Below are 15,162 nucleotides of genomic sequence, written 5' to 3'. Positions count from 1 at the left end.
ACTTTGTCTCATTACAGTATCTTGTTTACAAGCAATGGTTTAATCTGAATTGCAAAAAGGCAGTAAACACTAAAAACGCAGCATATCGCAAATGGCGTCAACATCCTTCCATAGAAAATCGGAGGAACTTTTTAGCCTCCAGAAATAGCTGCAAGCGAATTATTTATGAATGCAAAGAGAGTCACAACAACAGGATCAAAAACAAACTGCTAAACTGTCCAAATGGAACAAGATCTTTCTGGTCGGTATCGAAAGCCGTTAGTTAAAGATTTGCTAAGTCGGCCTTGCCACCCGTAACAGCAGATGATGGTTCTATCGCGGTAACAGCAAGGGAAAAGCCAACTTAATGGGTAAACTCTTCGCGTCCAATTCTACTCTGCACTCGTAAGGCAAAACACCGCCATATTTGCCAAGGGTGAATTCATCGATGGGAAAAATTTCGTTTCCCCAACGAATTATAAATAAAATTCTTAAAAGCGTAGACACTAACAAAGCTACTGGACCCGATGGAATTCCAGCCCTAATACTAAAACGTTGTGCAGACGAATTGACTCCTCCCTTATGTAGACTGTTCACGACATCGTATAAGCAGGGCCAATTTCCAACAAGCTGGAAAACTGCTCGAGTGCAAGCTGTACCCAAAAAGGGTAAGAAGACGATGCCCTCCAATTACCGCCCGATTGCACTAGTTCCAGTAATATCGAAGATTATGGAGACAGCAGTCAACCAACAACTGTTAAGATATTTGTAATCATCTGGACTAATCAGCGATCATCAATACGGCTTCCGAAAGCTTAGATCCATCGGCGATCTTCTGGCCTACGTCACACACTTGTGGACAGAGGCCATGGAGAAGCACGGCGAGTCCCGCTCAGTCGCTCTTGACATTTCCAAGGCATTTGATAGAGTGTGGCTAACGAAGCTCTCCTCAATCGGCATACAAAACTCATTATTGAATTGGATCAAAAGTTTTCTTGAACAACGAAGAATCCAAGTAGCCGTCGATGATACCTCTCCGACAAATCTAACATTAACGCTGGAGTCCCTCAAGGATGCATTCTATCCCCCACCCTTTTCTTGGTATATATCAACGATTTGCTAGGAACCACTGTCAATCCAATCTAAAGCTTTGCGGACGATAGCACACTTATTTCCACATTTAAGTCCGCCAAACCAACGACAACCGCAAGTTCTCAGAATCTTAGGCAGCAACAAATAGCTTCGACCAACAACGATATTAGAGCAATCTTGCAGTGGGGCGATAACAATTTGGTCAATTTTAACGCTAAAAAAACGCAGGCTGCAGTATTTACGATGAAGACTAACCTTGGTGGCCCGGAGCTGGTTATGGCAGGGAAAACATTACCAATGAAATCATCTTTAATTCTTCTAGGAGTCGAGGTCACCAACAGTGTGTCTTGGCATGAGGTCGCCAGGGCGGCTTCCAAAAAACTCGGAGTGCATTTCAAAACGAAAAAACTGTATACACCAGAACAGCTGCTGACTCTTTATAAGGCTCAAATACGCCCTTCCCTCAAGTACTGCTCGCATGTCTGGAGCTCTGCACCCAAGCATAGTTTAAACCTGCTGGATTCTATACAGAAGAGAGCTATTCGTCTTATCGACAAACCAGAACTGACAAAGAGTCTGGATAGTCTGGAGCATAGGAGAAAGGTGGCTGATCTCTGTTTATTCTACCGTTATTATCACGGTAAGTGCTTCTCTGAGCTGGCAGGCCTGATTCCACCCAGGGCTGTTCCGGCAAGAAGGACGCGTCTAGCAGTTGCGGCTCATCAACATCGAGTCCACCTGCCTACCCCAAGGACGTCGCTGTATCGGGACTCATTCATCTGGAGAACATCTCCTTTGTGGAACGGGCTCCCACCTCACATATTTCCCGACGCATACAACCTACAGCGATTCAAGATAAATGCCCACAAATATCTTCGCGCAAGCACCACTCCAAGAGTGACATAGGACTTTCCTCTTGTGCTTGATTTACCATTAAAAAAAAAAAGATATGGTCGCATTAAACTCAGAAGTTTATAAAACGTATTGCTCTCCATCCTTAAGTAATTTTTAAGGTCGCCTCGATCATTATCTCTCAATTCTCACAAAAGCGACATGTGACTATATTTTTCTCGCTCAGCCAGCCATTTTTTCTGCCATATACGTCGTTTTTTCTTTTTATTTTTCGTGGTTTCCATGGCCAGAACCGCACATGCAACAATAAAAATTTTTCTCTTTTTATTCATTTCACAGTTAACAAACCACAAACATCGAAAATTTACTCGAACTACTCGAAGGCATAGCGTAACTCGTCGCGCAACGAAATTTCACGTTGAAAATTTGTGCATGATCACATGCAGTTTCAAACGACACGATAAATGACACTTTTTGCCCACACACGTACGATTTTTCCCTTGACACTGATGTACCACGCGCAATCACATGCTAAATCATTTGGATACTTTTTCAAGTGTATGGTACTGACGGTCTTTTTACCATGCCGTTCTTTCATGCATGATAACCGTCACATCTTAACACGCCACGATTTTTGAAACGAAAGAATGTATGTGTATGGCCGACTAATCGCAGTCGCTCATTTTTATATAAAAACAGCTTTATTGCCAAACTTGACAGTGACAGATGTCAGATTTTTGTTATTGTTTATGTCACTCTCCCCAATGTAAACAAACTTCCAACAGAAGTCATCATGCAACATCACACAAAACTTTAAGGCTAAAATATTCAAAAATTAAAGCAGAACTGCTAAAAATTAATTAAAAAGGTAAATTTGCAAGTATTTATTGATCGTTTACAGATTATTTTTCATTTAATCAACGGTGTGATACTCAAACATATGCGAATTAACTGACGTGGCTCACATCAAATTTTTTCTAACCTAAAAATTGCACCAATTAATCCAGAAAATGGAACGAAAAAAGCCAAAAAATAAAAATAACACCGCGTCCCTTATGGAGAATGGAGACGTTACCAATTTCCACAACAAAAGTGATATCAGGGGTGATAAAATGAATATTTTACTGCTATTATTTCTCTATACTTTGCAAGGCATTCCACTTGGGTTAAGTGCAGCTATACCAATGATTTTACAAAACAGGGGCGCCAGTTATAAACAACAGGTAAATTACTTCAATATGTGGAATATTATATTTTCTAAGGCCCATTTTTCAGGCTGAATTCAGCTTTGTTACTTGGCCATTCAGTTTGAAATTACTATGGGCCCCCTTGGTAGATTCCTTGTTCTCATCCAAAATGGGGCGAAGGAAAACTTGGCTAATACCCACTCAGTATCTGATAGGTAATTAAAACAATAATAAAAAAACATTTTAGAACATTAAAACCAATTTTTTTAGGTTTATTTATGTTGATTCTTTCAATGTATGTTGACCAGTGGCTAGGAGATAAACATACCCCACCAAACATTGGCTTTTTAACCATTTTATTTTTTGCTTTAAACTTTTTGGCTGCCACTCAGGATATTGCTGTGGATGGATGGGCATTGACTATGCTAAAAAAGTGTAATGTGGGGCATGCCTCTACTTGTAATAGTGTGGGACAATCAGCAGGATTTTTCCTCAGTTATGTGGTGTTTATGGCCCTGGAATCACCTGACTTTTGTAACAGTTACTTGAGAAGTGAACCTAGTGATATTGGCCTAGTGACTTTGCCTAGCTTCTTTTATTTTTGGGGCATTGTATTTATAGTTTCAACCACTTTAGTTGGTATTGTTAAAAGGGAAGAGGAATCCAGGGATATGGAGCATGATGTACCACATGACAGGGATATCAAGACTGCTTATGTTTCTTTATGGAATATATTAAAGCTTCCATCCGTTAAGAGTTTAATTCTGGTGCTGTTAACTTGCAAAGTAAATAATTATTATTTGTTTATATTTTTAAGCAATATATTTATGTCAAATGAATTTTTCCAGGTTGGTTTTTCTTCAACAGACAGTGTAATGACCTTAAAGCTGGTTGAAGCAGGGATTCCCAAAGAAAAACTGGGTCTCATGGCAATCCCTCTGATCCCAATACAACTAGCCTTGCCAGTTATTATATCAAAATACACAACTGGCCCTAAACCTCTGGATATTTTTCTGAAAGCCATCCCTTATAGGCTCTTATTTGGTATTATTGCTGCTTTTTTGGTCTGGATAACACCTACATTAGTTCCAAATGCTTCCTTGGGTCTACCAGTGTCTTATGTGGCATTACTGCTTGGATGTTATGCTTTACATCAGGTAATAAAAAGTTCTAAGGTTGATGTAGAATCTTTTAAGTTTGAATTCTCACAACTGAAAATGATTATATGAAATGAAATGTCTTTTTAGAATGTGGCTAGTTAAATCTGAATATATCATTCAGATAATGCTTAAGATAATGCTTAATATTTATACAAAACATATGTAATTATAATCCTAAAAGATACTTATTTGATAATCAAGTAAATTCCTTAATCATTTTATATTTGTTGACAAACTATTGAAATGGCATAGTCCCTCATAGAATAAAAATGTTCGGAGTTTTGTTGTATTTACCTGTACTATGTTATTTTCCTTTGATCTTATGTTATGTGAGTGGATATCGGCTCACAATTTTAAATTTGATTTAAAATATCCTGGTAATAAGTTCTATTGAATTTTATAAATTAATATTAAATTTGCCCTTTTAATATTCTGCCTAACTGAAAGCCAATTATTTTTTTTTGCTGTACCTGGAGTCTATTTATATCATCTTGCCTACAAGATATAAAGAAAGACATACAATAATTAAAATGTAAATAATTATGCTGTAAATTAACCCTTTTAGTCCACGAAGATACGATCATTGATATTTTTCTCAAAAAAACAATTTTTATTTTGGTTTTTAGAAATATACTGAACATACTTTCCAAAATCTAATTTTAATTCTAGGTAGACTCTTTTCTCTAGCTTTAGACCTCTTTTGTTAGAAGTACTTCATATCTTGTACATATTAAATAGTCTCACCATACAAACTTATTGTCAAATTATACTTTATTAAAATATCATTTAAATATAAAGGCACACTCATATACTGGGTGTCTACTACAAAAACTGCCAAGCTTTAAGAGGTGATTATACAAGTCATTTGCAACAAAAAAGTCATATAACATTTTTTTGAAAAGTTGTTAGTTCTTCTGGTTAAATACCCCTTTTTTTGATTTTATAAAATTTCTTTGTTTTTTTTTTCATATAAACAAGAATATCTCCGTTATTCTTACCACCACATAAAATTTAGATATACCATCTGAAAGAGAATTAAGTTTGCTATAAGATGGGTATATTTAAGTTATTGAGTAATTTTTTATACCAGGTGTTATCCGAAGTTAAATGTAACATTTGGGAAATGTGCAAAATTAGTGGTATCTTCTTCGTTGTCGTTTTTCTAAAATCTGGTAAATAGAGACATGTTTTTTTTTCAGCAAAAACTACTGCATTTAATATGCTTTCCATGAATATATTTACTTTTGTGATAGCTATTTGTTTTCACAGCAATATAAAATATATTATTTATACTTTATACAATATATAAAGAAAACCACAAAGATTGAAAATTTTCAAATTTTATATTTCTTGATCTTTTGAGCACCAACGCGGTGATATATCTTCCCTAATACAACAACTCCACAAATTTCCATTAGAGAAGCCGTAAACAAATAACATATCGCGATATTCATGCTCTAAGAAAAAAGGCAGTTTTTCCTTCTTTTGTAAATAGCAATGAATCCGCAAAAGAAGGAAATTCACAAACCATGTATTACTTGATTTTAAATTTTTAAAACAAAAGCATAGATATTTACAATTTGACAAGAACTGTTATTAAGTTTTTACTTCGGCGTAAAGTAGTTAAATAAATAATTTGATTTAAACGTGATTAAAAAATAATGCCTAGTTTCACAAACATTGAATATCGGCACATCTTATTTATTTATGGTGTCGCAAATGGAAACTTTGCGGATTAGAGAAGGTGGTCAAAATGGTCAACGCTGGAGACAAGAACCTGCTATTATGAGAGCTGTTACAGAAGACAGATCTAAAAATACTCGCCGCATTGGTGCTGCTTTAAGGCTTCACCATTCCACTGTACATAGAGTTCTTAAAAAAAATAATTTGCATCCGTTTCATTTGAAAAAAGTCCAGGATTTATTGCCAGTGGATGGTGAGGTGATGCTTCAATTTTGTAGGTGGTATTTGAATAAGTTGCAAGAGTGGGGAACAGATCAAATATTTTGTTTTTGAATAATGAATTTAAGAAACCCTCATGCGACTGTTGTTTCACATTTTTAGTATGAGATAAGGGTCAACATATGGATAGGATTAATGAGAGGACGCCTTTTCGGGCCTGTAATACTTCCTGATTGGCTCAATTCCAATAAGTTTTATTAAATAATGACCTTGTTGACTTTCTGGAAGAAATCCCCTTAGCTGCTAGACAGGAACTTTGGTTTCAAATGGACGGATGCTCAGCCCATAATGGCAGAATTGTGCAAAATTCCTTGAATCAATGCTGTGGGGAGAAACGGATCGGAAGATACGGTCCGGTAAGATGGCTGCCCAGAAGCCCTGACCTTACGCCCCTTGATTTTTATGTATTTTTTGTGTGTGGGGCACATTAAAATCTCATTTTTATAGTATTAACATTAATACTCGAGACGAACTAATTAATCGAATTAGTGTGTGTTCCAATGAAATGCGACAAAAACGCGTTAAACTTGAACGGGTTGTTGATAGTGTCAGAAGAATATGCATCAAATGTATTGAACAAGAGGTAAGACATTTTGAACAATTGTTATAATTTTAGGTTTGTTTAATGAAATTTTGATTTTTTAATTTTGGTCAATTAAGAAATATAAAATTTGAAAATTTTTTATTTTTGTGGTTTTCTTTCTTCTGCCCATGATATTGCTGTGAAAGCAAATAGCTATCACAAAAGTAAATATATCATTGGAAAGCATATTAAATGCAGTAGTTTTTGCTGAAAAAAAGCATGTCCCTATTTACCAAATTTTAGAAAAACGACAACGAAGAAGATACCACTAATTTTGCACATTTCCCAAATGTGACATTTAGCTTCTGATAACACCCGGTATAAAAAATTACTCAAAAACTTATATCCATCTTATAGCAAATTTAATTCTATTTCAGATGGTATATCTTAATTTTATGTGGTGGTAAGAATAACGGAGATATTCTTGTTTATATAAAAAAAAACAAAGAAATTTGATAAAATCAAAAAATGTTAAATACCAGAAGAACTAGCAACTTTTCGAAAAAATGTTATGCGACTTTTTTGTTGCAAATGACTTGTTTAATCACCTCTTAAAGTTTGGCGGTTTTTATAGTAGACACCTTGTATAGTCAGTTGCTATAATTCTTAAACACAGAATCAGCAACAATATATAAGGTACATTAAGAAGACAAGATAGTCAGAAGCACAGAGGCAGCTACAATAGTGCTCAATAATATGACCCTATTGATTTTCAATAAAAAGATATGCTTTCACGGTATTCATTGATACTAAAAAACGTTTGTTGTTAATATATCTTTAACGATTCATTCAACTGAATTAATAGATAGTTTTTATTTCTAGTTTGTAATGGTTTTACGATCATAAATTCTGGCCTATTTTGATACCTTCGCAGTCAGGCAGTCTCCAGGCCAGTCCTGTGCCTTGTGCTATAGTTCATGATATACACTACCGCTCAAAAGTATTTGCCCACATATGACTCTTTTAAAGTTATAACTAAAAATAATAAACCCATCAGTTATTCTTATGAAAAGGTTTATTTATAACAAAATGAACATAAACAATACATTTTTCAATTCACTAAATTTAAGAAAATCAAATTGGCCCCCACAATCACCTAAATATTGCTTGCACAATTTCGACGTGTGTTTGGGGTCGTTGTCATGTTGAAAGATGAAGTTTTCCCCAATTATTCGAGTACCAGAAGAAAGTACATTGTCACTTAAAATTGTTTTGTAACCCGCTTTTCGAAGAATTCCCTCTATTCTAATTAGATCGCCCACTGCAGATCCTCCGAAACAACCCCACACCTGAGTCCACCGTACAGTTCTCAGCGACCCTTTCATTGGCATAACGGCGAACAAGAACTCTTCGTTCCAAAAACCTCGAATTTCGACTCGTCACTCCAGAGAACTGTCTTCCAGTCATCAGTGGTCCATTCTTTGTGTGATTGGGCCCACCCAAGTCTTTTCTTCTTATTAATATCCTTCAGTAGCGGTTTTGATACAGCTAAACGTCCTGCATTATAAAGTCGCCGTTTTACTGTCGAAACACTGACCGCTTTTTTACGCTCCTTGTTGATTTTTGCTGTGATTTCAGGGGCAGTAAGGCGTCTATTGCGTTTGCTTGTAATTATAATATTTAAATCCTCCTTTGAACTTGTTGCCTTTGGCCACAGCATAAAGAAACCAGCAGTCTCACTCCGCTCGAAAATGTAAGCGAACTAATAGCATCCTTAGCCATGCCGCAGCCATGTTCTCCGGATGCCGAGCTCACTGTTTATCGAACTTTGTTCATAGGTGTATCGCCTAGTTCAGCGCCGTACTTAGTGACTATTTTAATAGCGTTTTTACAAAGCGTAGCGTTTTTTATAAAAACTTTTGTATTAAAAGAGGGGTATGTCAAAAATTTAATTTTAATTTAATGAAGCAAAATAATTGACTTTGCCAAAGTTTTTAATAGCTGCAAATTTGGCTGTATGGCTTAAATAACATAATTAAGCATCAATTAAGGTTGCAGCAATGTAATTTTTTTTTTGGATTTTTAAGGACATTATTTATATTTCTGCCATTTTAACAGTGTTGTCATATTTAAGAGAGTTGCAAAATTGTATACTTTTACTTTAGTTGGTACTTAATAATATAACAAAAATTCGCAGATGTTAGAACTGTTTTGAATTGTTGCCAACTATTTGTCTTTATTTATTGGCCTAAGAGTTTCTATTTGTTTTGAAATATTACTTTATTTGTATAATTAGTTGTCCTTAAACTACTATGTAGTCAGATGTTAATCTAAAACCGTTACTATACAGGGTGTTAATTAAGTATGTACCATACATAATTTAACAGGCGATTGTTTGAGTAATTTTAAGCCAAAAAGTTCATATGAACATAGGTCCGCAAGTTCTCTGGCGGTGTTATTTATAATATTAAGGAGCTAATTTACCCCTAATATGATTAAATTTATTAGGTTCAGTGTAATCTCGAACGGGACCTGAAGAAATATTTGTGGCAAAAAAATTGGGGCACCTGAATTTTGTGCCATTTTTAATATCTTATTTGATTCACTCAAATACAAATACAACTTTTTCGTATCTCGCTTATCTTTCGAGAAAAAAAAAGTCCACTTAATTGCATATCCCTGGATCACACAAGGAATTTGGGGAAAAGTTTCTTTTGGAATTTATTATTAACTAAGCATGATACGAAAAAAATTCAAGAGACAAAAAAGTTTTATTTGTATAATCCACAGAACATAATAAAAATTGCACAAAAGTCAGTTGCGTATATTTTAGTTGTTGTTAAATTTTAACACCCTGTATATTGAGAACGAAGAATTTTTGGACATATGTTTATATGAACTTTTTGTTTTAAAATTATTCAAAGAATGGTCTCTTAAATTTATGGTACATACTTAATTAACGTCCTGCACGTATTCTTCTATATCGTCGTTGTTAGATGTAGAAATGCGATGTTTATTTTTGTTTAAATATTTTGTTATTGTATGAACTTTATTAATATTAAAAAATCAATATTTGTACTATGTAGGTATTTTTATTTTACAAGATAATAATATCTAAAAAAATGTTTAAGTCCGGCTCTAGCCAAGGCAAAAGCCGCGTGGACCGTAGCGAGTGTCAGCGGCATCCCTACTATAAGCAAATATGCCTCGCCTGCGTTAGTACACATGCACCGAACTCGCTTATTCAAGCCAATGTATTTTTATTGAAGTGCGACTGCTGGTTTCTTTATGCTGTGCTTTGGCCTTCCCGATCGAGGTTTGTTGCTAATAGTCCCTTCTCTAGTGAATTTCCTAACATTATAATCGACAGTCCGCCTTGGAATTCCCAAATCCGTCGAAATTTGACGGTTAGTCTTTCCAGCCTTATGAAGTCCAATGATAATACCTTTTGTTTTTACTGATAACTCTTTTGTTTTAGCCATTTTAAAGAATGTTGAAAAACCAGCAAAGAAACGATGACAATCGTCAATAAGCAAGCGAAATTATTTATCAATGTTACACAAAATCAATTGTTGAAGACTAAACACCTTTAAATGTTTCAAATTTCATCGGAAACGAGCTGTAAACACATTCGTTTTTTAGAAGAAGTGCATATTTTCACTACATTGTTTGTTATTTTTAAATACTCAGTGTTTTTCAACGAACCATAGTTGATAGGTATGCTGTTTAAGCATATATGCAATTTACAAAAGAGATACAATCTAAATATAGGTATAAAGATAAGATTTTTTATATCTAATTTAAAATAATAAAAAGAATACATAGTGGGCAAATACTTTTGCGGTAGTGTACTCATGGGTTCTAGATATGTGTTCGTTTTGTTTTATATTAAAGAGACTTTGCAGGATATATGTTGCAAGAGATGTTAAAATGCCCATGCTATCAAAAGCAGCCTTAGTAGCATTCTCTGTAACCTCAAGACATTTTTACATACCGTCTGTTATGGTACTGTGAAACAGTGCACAATTGGCTGTTTTCAGTGTTTCTGGTGAGATACCCCACTAGTTTTCGTGGTACAAATACACTACTTTCCAGTTTTTTGCTGACAGTTTTCATGTGATATTCCCATGTTAGCTTAGGATGTATGTATATTTTCCAGGACATTCTGTATGTACAACAATGTTGTTATTATTAGTTGTATCTCAAAGGGAGAAAAGCATTAACTTTGTCTTTTCATTGTTCAAAGGTGGATGTACAGTCCTCCCTTATGTATTCGTATCATCATCCTCTCTTCCGCAGCAAAAGCCAATGAGAGACGCACTCAAATTCTTTGCTTAGATCACAGACAAGCACTGATAGATATTTGCAATTCTCAAAGTAGTTCATAATATCCTCCAAGAAGTCAAGCACTCTAAGGATGGTGCTCTCCCTTTTGAGATCACGCGAAGTAAAGATATTAGTGTATAATTCGTAATAAGATGAATATCCATTTTTATGGGTATTGCTGTAATGTCTGCTTCAGTGCCCTTTGAAAATTACCATCTTTCATGCAGAAATTAACTAGTTTTGTAAGTGTGAAAATTAATAAGTTCATAATAGGTTTTAATAATAAAACTATTAAGCTATAGATAGCAGGGCTTTTTTAATTTTGAGTTTATTGATGATATTCCTTATTTGATAAAACTAATTTCTTTGTACTCTACAGCTTCAGTTACAGCTATTTCCAATTAAATTTTTGACTCCATAGTATCAGTCAACCTGACATCCTCTTTTTTGTTAATTATTTCCTACTTACATTTCACAAGATTAGATGCAGAGTAAATCAAAGACACAAAGTTTCGGTCTCAAAAAAAATTGACCCAGTCGGTCGTGTTTTAACCTTTTTAAGCTCTGATGATGCTCTTGGGAGCGAAACATGTGTTACTACTTTGACTAATAAAATATTTTTTTGAAACCGAGACTGTGTTGTTGTCGTTTGATTTATTTATATCAAGGTGTCTTTGAGAATATTAACGACTTCTTTCAATAAGATGGAGAGGCTGTGGCCCGATCATTAGCTGACTTCTTTGCTTCCAGAATTGCCCTCTTATATCTTAGTTTAAAACTGTTGTATGTTTGAGTAACATTAACTGTATTATACTTTCTATGTGTATAATTTAATAAAAAGCATGAAATTCTCATGAAAATTCTCTCATTTCCTTAAGATTATTATTAAACTAGCTTATCTCATTTGGTTGATCAGTTCTAAGAGGAACAGTTTTCCTTGGGAAAGACCACAGACATGTGTCTTCTAATATGTTTACAAAATTTTGGACTTTACACTCAACACACAAGACAGTTTTACTGCTAACCAAAACTCTTTATTTTAAATCCGACAGGTGTTTCGCTAACGATGTTAGCATCTTTGGAGAAGATCCATAAAAGAGTCTTATAGTCAATTGTATATATTAGTTACATCTTTAGCATATAAGACCATTTGTAAGTAGTTTTAGTATAGTTTTGATCTGCTCCCAAAGATGCTAACTAGAAGAAGCTATGCTAAACACGTATCCAAAGTAAAATAAAAAGTTTTGGCGTGATTTGAGTTTCACACCAAATGTTCCAATCAAAGGACTCTTATACTCACAATTAGTGTTTGTATCAGCTATATCCTATGTTTCAAGGAAATATATACTATTTTCATCCAGGCTGTTTCAGAACTATGGGATCAAACTTCTGGGGGTTGTTCAGTGCAACACAAGAATCCATTTGAGTATAGGAACCCATGTCCGGAAATGTGTCACTACGCCACTACGGCCCTAAGACGCGTTAAAATTTATAAAAAACAGTAATTACCTAAATAGGATCTGCTGCATTTATTTTTACCTTTTGTACATGATACCATAACAACAATTGTTTAAAATCAACACTTATCAATGTCATGTTTAAAAATTTTATAGCTTACAATTTTTAAACATTTATTGCTAATGGAAAACTTTACCAATCAAGAATTGGCGGATATGCATTTGGCATACGGAGCAACAAACTGCAATGCACGAGCAGCATCGCGGTTGTATCATGAACGTTATCCCGAACGACAGCATCCTGGATACAAAAAGTTTATTGCGGTTCATCAGCGGCTCGCTGAGACAGGCATGTTTAAGACCAAGATGCATGATAGTGGTGTTGCTCGAACCGTAAGAACGGTCGAATTTGAAGAAGAGGTGCTTCAGCGAGTTGCCGATGAACCATCAAATAGCACACGTGACGTCGCTAAGAATATGAATACGAGTAACGCTTCTGTCTGGCGGGTACTACACGAGCAACAACTCCATCCTTACCACTTCCAGAAAGTTAAAGGTATGACTGCAGCCGATTATCATCCTAGAGTTCAATTTTGTCGATGGCTTCTGGATCACATCATTTAACATCCAAATTTTTTACGATATGTTTTGTGGACCGATGAAGCCTCTTTCACAAGAGACGGTATTTTTAATAGTAGGAATAGCCATGTTTGGGACGAAGAAAATCCTTATGCAATTTTTCCAAGAAAACATCAGAATCGTTGGTCTGTCACCGTATGGGCAGGTATTGTTGATGATTATTTAATTGGGCCATACCTTCTACCGGAACGGTTAACAGGACCTATTTATTTGCGTTTCTTGGAGGAAGTTCTCCCAGAACTCCTTGAAAATGTTCCACTAAACGTTAGACAGCAAATGTGGTTTCAGCATGATGGAGCGCCGGCTCACTTTGCTGTACAAGTACGCGAGTATTTGGCTCAGCGGATTGGGCACTGTTGGATTGCCAGAGGTGGAGCAGTTTCTTGGCCTCCTAGGTCACCCGATTTAACGTCGCTCGTTTTTTTCTTGTGGGGACATGTAAAGTCTTTAGTCTACGAAACTCCAGTAGAATCAGAGCTAGACTTAATTGGACGAATAACAGCAGCATTTGAAATCATTCAAAACGAGGATCAAATTTTGAGTGTAGTCCTTCGAAATCATGTGCGGCGTTTAAATCGGTGTATTGAGGTTGGAGGAAGACATTTTGAACAATTGTTGTGATGGTATCATATTATACAAAAGGTAAAAATAAATGCATCAGATCCTATTTAGGTAATTAATATTTTTTCTAATTTAGACGCGTCTTAGGGCCGTAGTGGCGTAGTGACACATTTCCGGACATGGGTTCCTACACTCAAATGGATTCTACTGTTGCACTGAACAACCCCTAGAAGTTTAATCCCATAGTTCTGAAACACCTTATATTTACAGTAAAAACATATAGAGTATGTTGTGTAAATGATGGATTTTTTGGTTCACTGTGTAAATCTTAAGATTTGTTTAAGGTGATCTGAGATATTCAAATTAATTATCCTTGTAGAGAAATGATTATTATGGAAATTGGCAAACATATTGTCCAGACAAACTTTTTGTTGACAATTTTTTGTATGAGTTAAACAACACATTAAAGCCGCCCTCCAGGACAACCTGCCTGTTCCGACACAACACAGAAAAGTGTCAAAGCTGCCTCTTGGTGTTCTATAAATACAGATAACAAATACATTTCTTAAAGACGTTACACAATTTTCTACACACCTTTCAATATTGTTTCCCTGACCAACATTAAAGTATCCCCACCATGATTTATTAAAGGAAATATATTTTATTCCAGGTGTGTGTGTACTCAATGTATGTGGCCCTAATGGGCTTTTTTGCTAAAGTAAGTGATTCTTCTGTGGGCGGAACTTATATGACTCTATTAAACACTGTGTGTAATTTGGGTGGAAATTGGCCTGCCATGATGGCCCTATACTTCGTTGATCCTTTGACCTGGAAAGAGTGTCAAGGGGGTGAAAATAATTTGGGAAATACTTGCGCCACTACTGTGGAAAAAGAGGTAAGAATTAGTTTTATGAGTTAGGGAAAAATGTGAACTATAAAACTAATTTTAGGAATGTTTTACAAATGGAGGTGAATGTGTTACCTTATTGGATGGGTTTTATATAGAAACGCTCTTGTGCACTGCTATAGGACTTCTCTGGTTATTGTGGGGTAACAAACGTGTGAAATACATTCAAAGTTTAAATGAAAGTGATTGGAAGCTAAAACGCTCCAAACGGCATAGAGAAAGATAATTTTTTTATGATTTATTTAGAACAATTTAAAGACTTTTTTCTCAATATTTAATAACCCGATACAAACCTGTTTACTTTTCATCAGTTAGCAGGTAAGCCATTTGGTGTGAGACAGAACAGTTATGTGTATTTATAGTTTATAAGATTTTGTGAGCAGTAGTTTTGGATTATATTTTTATTTAATAATTTATAGTAACAAATTTTTAAATTTGTTAGTAATTTATTGTGATATTAAAGTGGTGTTTGTTGTTATATTTTTCGAAATATAGTTTTTTTAGAGGGATTTTTTTG

The 15,162-nt window shown here is 35.0% G+C and overlaps 1 protein-coding gene across 1 annotated transcript; it reads left to right on the top strand.

Annotated features, from left to right (window-relative positions):
- The first annotated feature begins 2,673 nt into the window (after positions 1-2,673).
- On the top strand, positions 2,674-15,154 carry LOC126736749 (acetyl-coenzyme A transporter 1). The gene is made up of 6 exons (XM_050441284.1): positions 2,674-3,146; positions 3,199-3,325; positions 3,381-3,895; positions 3,959-4,267; positions 14,409-14,633; positions 14,689-15,154. Exons 1-6 carry the CDS (start codon positions 2,934-2,936, stop codon positions 14,869-14,871), a joined length of 1,572 nt encoding a protein of 523 aa, XP_050297241.1. The 5' UTR covers positions 2,674-2,933; the 3' UTR covers positions 14,872-15,154.
- The last annotated feature ends 8 nt before the right edge of the window (positions 15,155-15,162 follow it).

Source organism: Anthonomus grandis, chromosome 1 (genome assembly GCF_022605725.1).
Source record: "Anthonomus grandis grandis chromosome 1, icAntGran1.3, whole genome shotgun sequence".
Classification (NCBI taxonomy): domain Eukaryota; kingdom Metazoa; phylum Arthropoda; class Insecta; order Coleoptera; family Curculionidae; genus Anthonomus; species Anthonomus grandis.
This window is presented reverse-complemented; position numbering and strand designations above follow the sequence as displayed.

What these genes read in the sequence shown, in the direction of transcription:
- LOC126736749 (XM_050441284.1), top strand. Translation starts at nt 2,934, where the DNA reads ATGGAACGAAAAAAGCCAAAAAATAAAAATAACACCGCGTCCCTTATG. An exon ending in ACCCACTCAGTATCTGATAG is followed by an intron (nt 3,326 to 3,380) that starts GTAATTAAAACA and finishes CAATTTTTTTAG; the next exon opens with GTTTATTTATGTTGATTCTT. An exon ending in TGGTGCTGTTAACTTGCAAA is followed by an intron (nt 3,896 to 3,958) that starts GTAAATAATTAT and finishes GAATTTTTCCAG; the next exon opens with GTTGGTTTTTCTTCAACAGA.